The sequence below is a fragment of the Oncorhynchus keta genome, chromosome 25, assembly GCF_023373465.1.
Source record: "Oncorhynchus keta strain PuntledgeMale-10-30-2019 chromosome 25, Oket_V2, whole genome shotgun sequence".
Lineage (NCBI taxonomy): Eukaryota > Metazoa > Chordata > Actinopteri > Salmoniformes > Salmonidae > Oncorhynchus > Oncorhynchus keta.
The window spans coordinates 49,652,279-49,665,912 of record NC_068445.1 but is presented as its reverse complement, the minus strand read 5'-3'; the positions used below and the strand labels follow the sequence as shown (position 1 = coordinate 49,665,912).

The following is a 13,634-nucleotide window of genomic DNA, read 5'->3' as shown; positions in this document are numbered from 1 at the left end:
CACTACATCCCTAACTATGGAGCTCCCTACAACAACCACTACATCCCTAACTATGGAGCTCCCTATAACAACCACTACATCCCTAACTATGGAGCGCCCTACAACAACCACTACATCCCTAACTATGGAGGTCCCTACAACAACCACTACATCCCTAACTATGGAGGTCCCTACAACAACCACTACATCCCTAACTATGGAGCTTCCTACAACAACCACTACATCCCTAACTATGGAGCTCCCTGTAACAACCACGACATCCCTAACTATGGAGGTCCCTACAACAACCACTACATCCCTAACTATGGAGCTTCCTACAACAACCACTACATCCCTAACTATGGAGCTCCCTGTAACAACCACTACATCCCTAACTATGGAGCTCCCTGTAACAACCACTACATCCCTAAATATGGAGGTCCCTACAACAACCACTACATCCCTAACTATGGAGGTCCCTGTAACAACCACTACATCCCTAACTATGGAGGTCCCTACAACAACCACTACATCCCTAACTATGGAGGTCCCTACAACAACCACTACATCCCTAACTATGGAGCTCCCTGTAACAACCACTACATCCCTAACTATGGAGCTCCCTACAACAACCACTACATCCCTAACTATGGAGCTCCCTACAACAACCACGACATCCCTAACTATGGAGGTCCCTGTAACAACCACTACATCCCTAACTATGGAGCTCCCTGTAACAACCACTACATCCCTAACTATGGAGGTCCCTGTAACAACCACGACATCCCTAACTATGGAGGTCCCTGTAACAACCACTACATCCCTAACTATGGAGCTCCCTGTAACAACCACGACATCCCTAACTATGGAGGTCCCTACAACAACCACTACATCCCTAACTATGGAGCTCCCTACAACAACCACTACATCCCTAACTATGGAGCTCCCTACAACAACCACTACATCCCTAACTATGGAGCTCCCTGTAACAACCACTACATCCCTAACTATGGAGGTCCCTGTAACAACCACTACATCCCTAACTATGGAGCTCCCTACAACAACCACTACATCCCTAACTATGGAGGTCCCTACAACAACCACTACATCCCTAACTATGGAGCTCTCTACAACAACCACTACATCCCTAACTATGGAGCTCCCTGTAACAACCACGACATCCCTAACTATGGAGGTCCCTACAACAACCACTACATCCCTAACTATGGAGCTCCCTACAACAACCACTACATCCCTAACTATGGAGCTCCCTACAACAACCACTACATCCCTAACTATGGAGGTCCCTACAACAACCACTACATCCCTAACTATGGAGGTCCCTGTAACAACCACTACATCCCTAACTATGGAGGTCCCTACAACAACCACGACATCCCTAACTATGGAGCTCCCTACAACAACCACTACATCCCTAACTATGGAGCTCCCTACAACAACCACTACATCCCTAACTATGGAGGTCCCTACAACAACCACTACATCCCTAACTATGGAGCTCCCTACAACAACCACTACATCCCTAACTATGGAGCTCCCTACAACAACCACTACATCCCTAACTATGGAGGTCCCTGTAACAACCACTACATCCCTAACTATGGAGCTCTCTACAACAACCACTACATCCCTAACTATGGAGCTCCCTACAACAACCACTACATCCCTAACTATGGAGCTCCCTGTAACAACCACTACATCCCTAACTATGGAGCTCCCTACAACAACCACTACATCCCTAACTATGGAGCTCCCTGTAACAACCACTACATCCCTAACTATGGAGCTCCCTGTAACAACCACTACATCCCTAACTATGGAGGTCCCTGTAACAACCACTACATCCCTAACTATGGAGCTCCCTGTAACAACCACTACATCCCTAACTATGGAGCTCCCTGTAACAACCACTACATCCCTAACTATGGAGCTCCCTACAACAACCACGACATCCCTAACTCTGGAGCTCTCTACAACAACCACTACATCCCTAACTATGGAGGTCCCTGTAACAACCACTACATCCCTAACTATGGAGGTCCCTACAACAACCACGACATCCCTAACTATGGAGCTCCCTACAACAACCACTACATCCCTAACTATGGAGGTCCCTACAACAACCACTACATCCCTAACTATGGAGGTCCCTACAACAACCACTACATCCCTAACTATGGAGCTCCCTACAACAACCACTACATCCCTAACTATGGAGGTCCCTACAACAACCACTACATCCCTAACTATGGAGGTCCCTACAACAACCACTACATCCCTAACTATGGAGGTCCCTACAACAACCACTACATCCCTAACTCTGGAGCTCCCTACAACAACCACTACATCCCTAACTATGGAGGTCCCTACAACAACCACTACATCCCTAACTATGGAGCTCCCTGTAACAACCACTACATCCCTAACTATGGAGGTCCCTACAACAACCACTACATCCCTAACTATGGAGCTCTCTACAACAACCACGACATCCCTAACTATGGAGGTCCCTGTAACAACCACTACATCCCTAACTATGGAGCTCCCTGTAACAACCACTACATCCCTAACTATGGAGGTCCCTGTAACAACCACTACATCCCTAACTATGGAGCTCCCTGTAACAACCACTACATCCCTAACTATGGAGGTCCCTACAACAACCACGACATCCCTAACTATGGAGCTCTCTACAACAACCACTACATCCCTAACTATGGAGGTCCCTGTAACAACCACTACATCCCTAACTATGGAGGTCCCTACAACAACCACGACATCCCTAACTATGGAGCTCCCTACAACAACCACTACATCCCTAACTATGGAGGTCCCTACAACAACCACTACATCCCTAACTATGGAGGTCCCTACAACAACCACTACATCCCTAACTATGGAGCTCCCTACAACAACCACTACATCCCTAACTATGGAGGTCCCTACAACAACCACTACATCCCTAACTATGGAGGTCCCTACAACAACCACTACATCCCTAACTATGGAGGTCCCTACAACAACCACTACATCCCTAACTATGGAGGTCCCTACAACAACCACTACATCCCTAACTATGGAGCTCCCTACAACAACCACTACATCCCTAACTATGGAGGTCCCTACAACAACCACTACATCCCTAACTATGGAGCTCCCTGTAACAACCACTACATCCCTAACTATGGAGGTCCCTACAACAACCACGACATCCCTAACTCTGGAGCTCTCTACAACAACCACTACATCCCTAACTATGGAGGTCCCTGTAACAACCACTACATCCCTAACTATGGAGCTCCCTACAACAACCACTACATCCCTAACTATGGAGCTCCCTACAACAACCACTACATCCCTAACTATGGAGCTCCCTACAACAACCACTACATCCCTAACTATGGAGGTCCCTACAACAACCACTACATCCCTAACTATGGAGGTCCCTACAACAACCACTACATCCCTAACTATGGAGCTCCCTACAACAACCACTACATCCCTAACTATGGAGCTCCCTACAACAACCACTACATCCCTAACTATGGAGCTCCCTACAACAACCACTACATCCCTAACTATGGAGCTCCCTGTAACAACCACTACATCCCTAACTATGGAGCTCCCTGTAACAACCACTACATCCCTAACTATGGAGCTCCCTACAACAACCACTACATCCCTAACTATGGAGGTCCCTGTAACAACCACGACATCCCTAACTATGGAGCTCCCTGTAACAACCACTACATCCCTAACTATGGAGCTCCCTACAACAACCACTACATCCCTAACTATGGAGGTCCCTACAACAACCACGACATCCCTAACTATGGAGGTCCCTGTAACAACCACGACATCCCTAACTATGGAGCTTCCTGTAACAACCACTACATCCCTAACTATGGAGCTCCCTACAACAACCACTACATCCCTAACTATGGAGGTCCCTGTAACAACCACGACATCCCTAACTATGGAGGTCCCTACAACAACCACTACATCCCTAACTATGGAGCTCCCTACAACAACCACTACATCCCTAACTATGGAGGTCCCTACAACAACCACTACATCCCTAACTATGGAGCTCCCTGTAACAACCACTACATCCCTAACTATGGAGCTCTCTACAACAACCACTACATCCCTAACTATGGAGCTCCCTGTAACAACCACGACATCCCTAACTATGGAGGTCCCTGTAACAACCACTACATCCCTAACTATGGAGCTCCCTGTAACAACCACGACATCCCTAACTATGGAGGTCCCTACAACAACCACTACATCCCTAACTATGGAGCTCCCTACAACAACCACTACATCCCTAACTATGGAGCTCCCTGTAACAACCACGACATCCCTAACTATGGAGCTCCCTGTAACAACCACGACATCCCTAACTATGGAGGTCCCTACAACAACCACTACATCCCTAACTATGGAGGTCCCTACAACAACCACTACATCCCTAACTATGGAGCTCCCTGTAACAACCACTACATCCCTAACTATGGAGGTCCCTACAACAACCACGACATCCCTAACTCTGGAGCTCTCTACAACAACCACTACATCCCTAACTATGGAGGTCCCTGTAACAACCACTACATCCCTAACTATGGAGGTCCCTACAACAACCACGACATCCCTAACTATGGAGCTCTCTACAACAACCACTACATCCCTAACTATGGAGCTCCCTACAACAACCACTACATCCCTAACTATGGAGGTCCCTACAACAACCACTACATCCCTAACTATGGAGCTCCCTACAACAACCACTACATCCCTAACTATGGAGCTCCCTACAACAACCACTACATCCCTAACTATGGAGCTCCCTGTAACAACCACTACATCCCTAACTATGGAGCTCTCTACAACAACCACTACATCCCTAACTATGGAGCTCCCTACAACAACCACTACATCCCTAACTATGGAGCTCCCTGTAACAACCACTACATCCCTAACTATGGAGCTCCCTACAACAACCACTACATCCCTAACTATGGAGCTCCCTGTAACAACCACGACATCCCTAACTATGGAGGTCCCTGTAACAACCACTACATCCCTAACTATGGAGGTCCCTGTAACAACCACTACATCCCTAACTATGGAGCTCCCTGTAACAACCACTACATCCCTAACTATGGAGGTCCCTACAACAACCACTACATCCCTAACTATGGAGCTCCCTACAACAACCACTACATCCCTAACTATGGAGCTCCCTGTAACAACCACGACATCCCTAACTATGGAGCTCCCTACAACAACCACTACATCCCTAACTATGGAGCTCCCTGTAACAACCACGACATCCCTAACTATGGAGGTCCCTACAACAACCACTACATCCCTAACTATGGAGCTCCCAACAACAACCACTACATCCCTAACTATGGAGCTCCCTGTAACAACCACTACATCCCTAACTATGGAGCTCCCTACAACAACCACGACATCCCTAACTATGGAGCTCCCTGTAACAACCACTACATCCCTAACTATGGAGCTCCCTACAACAACCACTACATCCCTAACTATGGAGGTCCCTGTAACAACCACTACATCCCTAACTATGGAGCTCCCTGTAACAACCACTACATCCCTAACTATGGAGGTCCCTACAACAACCACTACATCCCTAACTATGGAGGTCCCTACAACAACCACGACATCCCTAACTATGGAGCTCTCTACAACAACCACTACATCCCTAACTATGGAGGTCCCTGTAACAACCACTACATCCCTAACTATGGAGCTCCCTGTAACAACCACGACATCCCTAACTATGGAGCTCCCTACAACAACCACTACATCCCTAACTATGGAGCTCTCTACAACAACCACTACATCCCTAACTATGGAGCTCCCTACAACAACCACTACATCCCTAACTATGGAGGTCCCTGTAACAACCACTACATCCCTAACTATGGAGCTCCCTGTAACAACCACTACATCCCTAACTATGGAGGTCCCTGTAACAACCACTACATCCCTAACTATGGAGCTCCCTACAACAACCACTACATCCCTAACTATGGAGGTCCCTGTAACAACCACTACATCCCTAACTATGGAGCTCTCTACAACAACCACTACATCCCTAACTATGGAGGTCCCTACAACAACCACTACATCCCTAACTATGGAGCTCTCTACAACAACCACTACATCCCTAACTATGGAGGTCCCTACAACAACCACTACATCCCTAACTATGGAGCTCCCTACAACAACCACTACATCCCTAACTATGGAGCTCCCTGTAACAACCACTACATCCCTAACTATGGAGCTCTCTACAACAACCACTACATCCCTAACTATGGAGCTCCCTACAACAACCACTACATCCCTAACTATGGAGCTCCCTACAACAACCACTACATCCCTAACTATGGAGCTCCCTATAACAACCACTACATCCCTAACTATGGAGCTCCCTATAACAACCACTACATCCCTAACTATGGAGCTCCCTACAACAACCACTACATCCCTAACTATGGAGCTCCCTATAACAACCACTACATCCCTAACTATGGAGCTCCCTGTAACAACCACTACATCCCTAACTATGGAGCTCTCTACAACAACCACGACATCCGTAACTATGGAGCTCCCTATAACAACCACTACATCCCTAACTATGGAGCTCCCTGTAACAACCACTACATCCCTAACTATGGAGGTCCCTACAACAACCACTACATCCCTAACTATGGAGCTCCCTACAACAACCACTACATCCCTAACTATGGAGCTCCCTGTAACAACCACTACATCCCTAACTATGGAGGTCCCTACAACAACCACAACATCCCTAACTCTGGAGCTCTCTACAACAACCACTACATCCCTAACTATGGAGGTCCCTGTAACAACCACTACATCCCTAACTATGGAGGTCCCTACAACAACCACGACATCCCTAACTATGGAGCTCTCTACAACAACCACTACATCCCTAACTATGGAGCTCCCTGTAACAACCACTACATCCCTAACTATGGAGGTCCCTACAACAACCACGACATCCCTAACTATGGAGCTCTCTACAACAACCACTACATCCCTAACTATGGAGCTCCCTGTAACAACCACTACATCCCTAACTATGGAGCTCTCTACAACAACCACTACATCCCTAACTATGGAGCTCCCTACAACAACCACTACATCCCTAACTATGGAGCTCCCTACCACAACCACTACATCCCTATCTATGGAGGTCCCTACAACAACCACGACATCCCTAACTCTGGAGCTCTCTACAACAACCACTACATCCCTAACTATGGAGGTCCCTGTAACAACCACTACATCCCTAACTATGGAGGTTCTACAACAACCACGACATCCCTAACTATGGAGCTCTCTACAACAACCACTGCATCCCTAACTCTGGAGCTCCCTGTAACAACCACTACATCCCTAACTATGGAGCTCCCTGTAACAACCACGACATCCCTAACTATGGAGCTCCCTACAACAACCACGACATCCGTAACTATGGAGCTCCCTATAACAACCACTACATCCCTAACTATGGAGCTCCCTACAACAACCACTACATCCCTAACTATGGAGCTCCCTGTAACAACCACTACATCCCTAACTATGGAGCTCCCTGTAACAACCACTACATCCCTAACTATGGAGCTCCTACAACAACCACTACATCCCTAACTATGGAGCTCCCTACAACAACCACGACATCCCTAACTATGGAGCTCCCTGTAACAACCACTACATCCCTAACTATGGGGGTCCTTGTAACAACCACGACATCCCTAACTATGGAGCTCCCTACAACAACCACGACATCCCTAACTATGGAGGTCCCTACAACAACCACTACATCCCTAACTATGGAGCTCCCTACAACAACCACTATATCCCTAACTATGGAGCTCCCTACAACAACCACTATATCCCTAACTATGGAGGTCCCTGTAACAACCACTACATCCCTAACTATGGAGCTCCCTATAACAACCACTACATCCCTAACTATGGAGCTCCCTGTAACAACCACTACATCCCTAACTATGGAGGTCCCTACAACAACCACTACATCCCTAACTATGGAGGTCCCTACAACAACCACAACATCCCTAACTCTGGAGCTCCCTACAACAACCACTACATCCCTAACTATGGAGGTCCCTGTAACAACCACTACATCCCTAACTATGGAGCTCCCTACAACAACCACTACATCCCTAACTATGGAGGTCCCTGTAACAACCACTACATCCCTAACTATGGAGGTCCCTGTAACAACCACTACATCCCTAACTATGGAGGCCCTGTAACAACCACTACATCCCTAACTATGGAGGTCCCTGTAACAACCACGACATCCCTAACTATGGAGCTCCCTACAACAACCACTACATCCCTAACTATGGAGGTCCTTGTAACAACCACGACATCCCTAACTATGGAGGTCCCTACAACAACCACTACATCCCTAACTATGGAGGTCCCAACAACAACCACTACATCCCTAACTATGGAGCTCCCTACAACAACCACGACATCCCTAACTATGGAGCTCCCTGTAACAACCACTACATCCCTAACTATGGAGGTCCCTACAACAACCACGACATCCCTAACTATGGAGCTCCCTATAACAACCACTACATCCCTAACTATGGAGGTCCCTACAACAACCACTACATCCCTAACTATGGAGCTCCCTATAACAACCACTACATCCCTAACTGTGGAGCTCTCTACAACAACCACGACATCCGTAACTATGGAGCTCTCTACAACAACCACGACATCCCTAACTATGGAGGTCCCTACAACAACAATAGTTATGACTGGGGTCTAGTCAGAGGTATGGAGGGATACTTGGTGAGGACTGGGGTCTAGTCAGAGGTATGGAGGGATACTTGGTGAGGACTGGGGTCTAGTCAGAGGTATTGAGGGATACTTAGTGAGGACTGGGGTCTAGTCAGAGGTATTGAGGGATACTTGGTGAGGACTGGGGTCTAGTCAGAGGTATTGAGGGATACTTAGTGAGGACTGGGGCAGAGGTTTCGTATGTAGTGCCTGAGTCTTGATGTGTTGAGTGTTAGGTGTTTTGCTGTAGTTATTGTGTGACTGATAACTACAGTAAGTGTTGTGTCTGGATTGCAGTGTGACTGATAACTATGGCATTTATATGTGTTGTGTTTCAGTGCTCAGTGACATGTGGTGAGGGGGTGGAGAGGCGCTTAGTGACGTGTCGTATTGGAGATCAGTGTAATGGAGAGAGACCTGAGGCCCACAGACCCTGCAAACCAGGACCCTGTCACGGTGAGATACAACCCTAACTCTAACCTCAACATTAACCCTGACTATCAATTACATTTTGTATTTGTTGGTGTGTTTACATTTTTTATAATTATTGAAGCTATCACCAGCCTAGTCTTTAAACCTTTCCTTTTGAAGGACTGTTGTCTGGAACTATTCTAACCCTAACCAACCCCAGGGTTTGAATCCTAACCCTAACCCCTAACCCCGCAGCTGCGGTCATCCCCCTCTTCAAAGGGGGGGACACTCTTGACCCAAACTGCTACAGACCTATATCTATCCTACCATGCCTTTCTAAGGTCTTCGAAAGCCAAGTCAACAAACAGATTACCAACCATATCGAATCTCACCATACCTTCTCTACTATGCAATCTGGTTTCAGAGCTGGTCATGGGTGCACCTCAGCCACGCTCAAGGTCCTAAACGATATCTTAACCGCCATTGATAAGAAACATTACTGTGCAGCCATATTCATTGATCTGGCTAAGGCTTTCGACTCTGTAAATCACCACATCCTCATCGGCAGACTCGACAGCCTTGGTTTCTCAAATGATTGCCTCGCCTGGTTCACCAACTACTTCTCTGATAGAGTTCAGTGTGTCAAATTGGAGGGTCTGCTGTCCGGACCTCTGGCAGTCTCTAAGGGGGTGCCACAGGGTTCAATTCTTGGACCGACTCTCTTCTCTGTATACATCAATGAGGTCGCTCTTGCTGCTGGCGAGTCTCTGATCCACCTCTACGCAGACGACACCATTCTGTATACTTCTGGCCCTTCTTTGGACACTGTGTTAACAACCCTCCAGACGAGCTTCAATGCCATACAACTCTCCTTCAGTGGTCTCCAACTGCTCTTAAATGCAAGTAAAACTAAATGCATGCTCTTCAACCGATCGCTACCTGCACCTACCCGCCTGTCCAACATCACTACTCTGGATGGCTCTGACTTAGAATACGTGGACAACTACAAATACTTAGGTGTCTGGTTAGACTGTAAACTCTCCTTGCAGACCCATATCAAACATATCCAATGCAAAGTTAAATCTAGAATTGGCTTCCTATTTCGCAACAAAGCATCCTTCACTCATGCTGCCAAACATACCCTTGTAAAACTGACCATCCTACCAATCCTCGACTTTGGCGATGTCATTTACAAAATAGCCTCCAATACCCTACTCAACAAATTGGATGCAGTCTATCATGTCATCTACAAGACCCTGCTAGGTAAAGTCCCCCCTTATCTCAGCTCGCTGGTCACTATAGCATCTCCCACCTGTAGCACACGCTCCAGCAGGTATATCTCTCTAGTCACCCCCAAAACCAATTATTTCTTTGGCGGCCGCCTCTCCTTCCAGTTCTCTGCTGCCAATGACTGGAACGAACTACAAAAATCTCTGAAACTGGAAACACTTATCTCCCTCACTAGCTTTAAGCACCAACTGTCAGAGCAGCTCACAGATTACTGCACCTGTACATAGCCCACCTATAATTTAGCCCACCTATAATTTAGCCCAAACAACTACCTCTTTCCCAACTGTATTTAATTAATTTATTGATTTTGCTCTTTTGCACCCCATTATTTTTTATTTCTACTTTGCACATTCTTCCATTGCAAAACTACCATTCCAGTGTTTTACTTGCTATATTGTATTTACTTTGCCACCATGGCCTTTTTTGCCTTTACCTCCCTTATCTCACCTCATTTGCTCACATTGTATATATACTTGTTTATACTGTATTATTGACTGGATATTTGTGTATGTGTAACTCTGTGTCGTTGTATATGTCGGACTGCTTTGCTTTATCTTGGCCAGGTCGCAATTGTAAATGAGAACTTGTTCTCAACTTGCCTACCTGGTTAAATAAAGGTGAAATAAAAAAAATAAATAAAAAAATAACCCTAACCACTCCTGCAACCTGAGTCCTAACGCTTACCCCTCAGAGGGGGGGGGATTGTTAAGCTGACATATGGAATTGTTTTAAGATGGTCATACTATGGATCATTTAGATATTTGGTTAAGAAAATATTTACTAAAACTAAAGAAAAAACAGATATAATATCATTTTTTTATTATTATGTAAGGAAATCAGTCAATTGAAATAAATAAAGTAGGCCCTAATCTATGATTTTTACATGACTGGGAAGGGGCGCAGCCATAGGTGAGCCAGGACCAGCAAACCAGAATGGGTTTTTCCCCACAAAAAGCTTTATTACAGACAGAAATACTCCTCGGTTTCATCAGCCGTCCAGGTGGCTGATAACTAGGGAGGGAGTTGAATAACTAGGGAGGGAGTTGAATAACTAGGGAGGGAGGGAGTTGAATAACTAGGGAGGGAGTTGAATAACTAGGGAGGGAGGGAGTTGAATAACTAGGGAGGGAGTTGAATAACTAGGTAGGGAGGGAGTTGAATAACTAGGGAGGGAGGGAATTGAATAACTAGGGAGGGAGGGAGTTGAATAACTAGGGAGGGAGGGAGTTGAATAACGAGGGAGGGAGGGAGTTGAATAACTAGGTAGGGAGGGAGTTGAATAACTAGGGAGGGAGGGAGTTGAATAACTAGGGAGGGAGGGAGTTGAATAACTAGGGAGGGAGGGAGTTGAATAACGAGGGAGGGAGGGAGCTGAATAACGAGGGAGGGAGGGAGCTGAATAACGAGGGAGGGAGGGAGCTGAATAACGAGGGAGGGAGGGAGCTGAATAACTAGGGAGGGAGGGAGCTGAATAACTAGGGAGGGAGGGAGTTGAATAACTAGGGAGGGAGGGAGTTGAATAACTAGGGAGGGAGTTGAATAACTAGGGAGGGAGGGAGTTGAATAACTAGGTAGGGAGGGAGTTGAATAACTAGGGAGGGAGCTGAATAACGAGGGAGGGGGAGCTGAATAACGAGGGAGGGAGGGAGCTGAATAACGAGGGAGGGAGGGAGCTGAATAACGAGGGAGGGAGGGAGCTGAATAACGAGGGAGGGAGGGAGCTGAATAACGAGGGAGGGAGCTGAATAACTAGGGAGGGAGGGAGTTGAATAACTAGGGAGGGAGGGAGTTGAATAACTAGGGAGGGAGTTGAGTAACGAGGGAGGGAGGGAGTTGAGTAACGAGGGAGGGAGGGAGGGAGGGAGTTGAATAACGAGGGAGGGAGGGAGCTGAATAACGAGGGAGGTAGGGAGCTGAATAACGAGGGAGGGAGGGAGCTGAATAACTATAGCAGACACTAATTAGCCTATTTCCACAGCATTCAGCAGAGGGAGGCTGTAAATCCACTGCTTTATTCAGACTAAAGACCATAACAGATTGGGGGATTACACCAAACTGATGAGATTTTCACAAATCTAGTATAAGGAGATATACCCTAACCTTTAACTGCTTTTCACCGTGGTGGTTCACTGTGTACTGGACCAAGCAGATAATGACACGAAAGTACAGATGTGGGAATCTATGATAAAAGAGAATGTTTTCATTACCATGTCAAATCTTTTGAATATCCTCTGTTTTAAAGGCCTGATATTATGTTTGTGTTTCAGATGAGCCGTGTAATGGGGATAAGTCTATATTCTGTCAGATGGAGGTCCTGGTGAGATACTGCTCTATCCCGGGATACAATAAACTGTGTTGTGACTCGTGTAGCAGACGCAGAGGAAGCCTGTCCCCCCTCCTAGTAGAAGCCGCCGAGATGGACCAGGAAGTACGCTTTGCCGCCGCCTCCCAGCTCCTGGAGACTCAGTCACTCAATGGGACGCGTGATTTGTCTCTTCGCTCCCTACTGACCCCCCTTGGATCCTCAACGCTATGCCCCAGCATCAGACACGCCCACAAGGTCCCACCCAGGAAAAGCTCCTTCCATCGCAGGGTTCCATCCCCCAGTAGCCTCGCTGTCAGGAACCTATCCATCATGATGTCATCACTTACTGCCGGTGGCGCGGTTCAGTCAGATGCCACGGAGGGTCAAAGCTCGGACACGTTGAGGAAGAGCCGGTTGCTCAGGGAGACAAAGGTGGCTCTAACGGAGGCGGAGAGATGAAGTGGGATCGTTCCTCCTCTGGACTCCATGCAGATATCACTCCACCCTGCCTTTCTCACCTCACTACATCACCGGAGGGGCAAGGGAGGGGCGAGGGAGGGAGGGAGGGAGGGAGAAGTGCTGGTTCACTTTCGTGTTAGAGACCCCCTAAGCAGCAGTGACAGGTTGTTTGAGTTGAAACCCACCATATACAGTATCACCAGAGCAGTTGGACTGAAGCCCCAGTCATGTTACAATGTTACTCTTAGGAAATTGTTCTAGTTGTATAGAATTTCAATATCCA

At 47.1% G+C, this 13,634-nt stretch overlaps 1 protein-coding gene across 2 annotated transcripts in view; it reads left to right on the top strand.

Moving 5' to 3' along the window:
- Positions 1-13,422, top strand: part of adamts3 (ADAM metallopeptidase with thrombospondin type 1 motif, 3) — a 224,615-nt gene extending 211,193 nt beyond the window's left edge. For both annotated transcript variants that reach the window (XM_052479894.1, XM_052479893.1), the window contains 2 exons: positions 9,225-9,342; positions 12,855-13,422. In XM_052479894.1, the coding sequence (XP_052335854.1) occupies positions 9,225-9,342; positions 12,855-13,351 (615 nt within the window). In that variant the 3' untranslated portion in view covers positions 13,352-13,422. The remainder of the gene's footprint in view (positions 1-9,224; positions 9,343-12,854) is intronic.
- Positions 13,423-13,634: the final 212 nt, after the last annotated feature.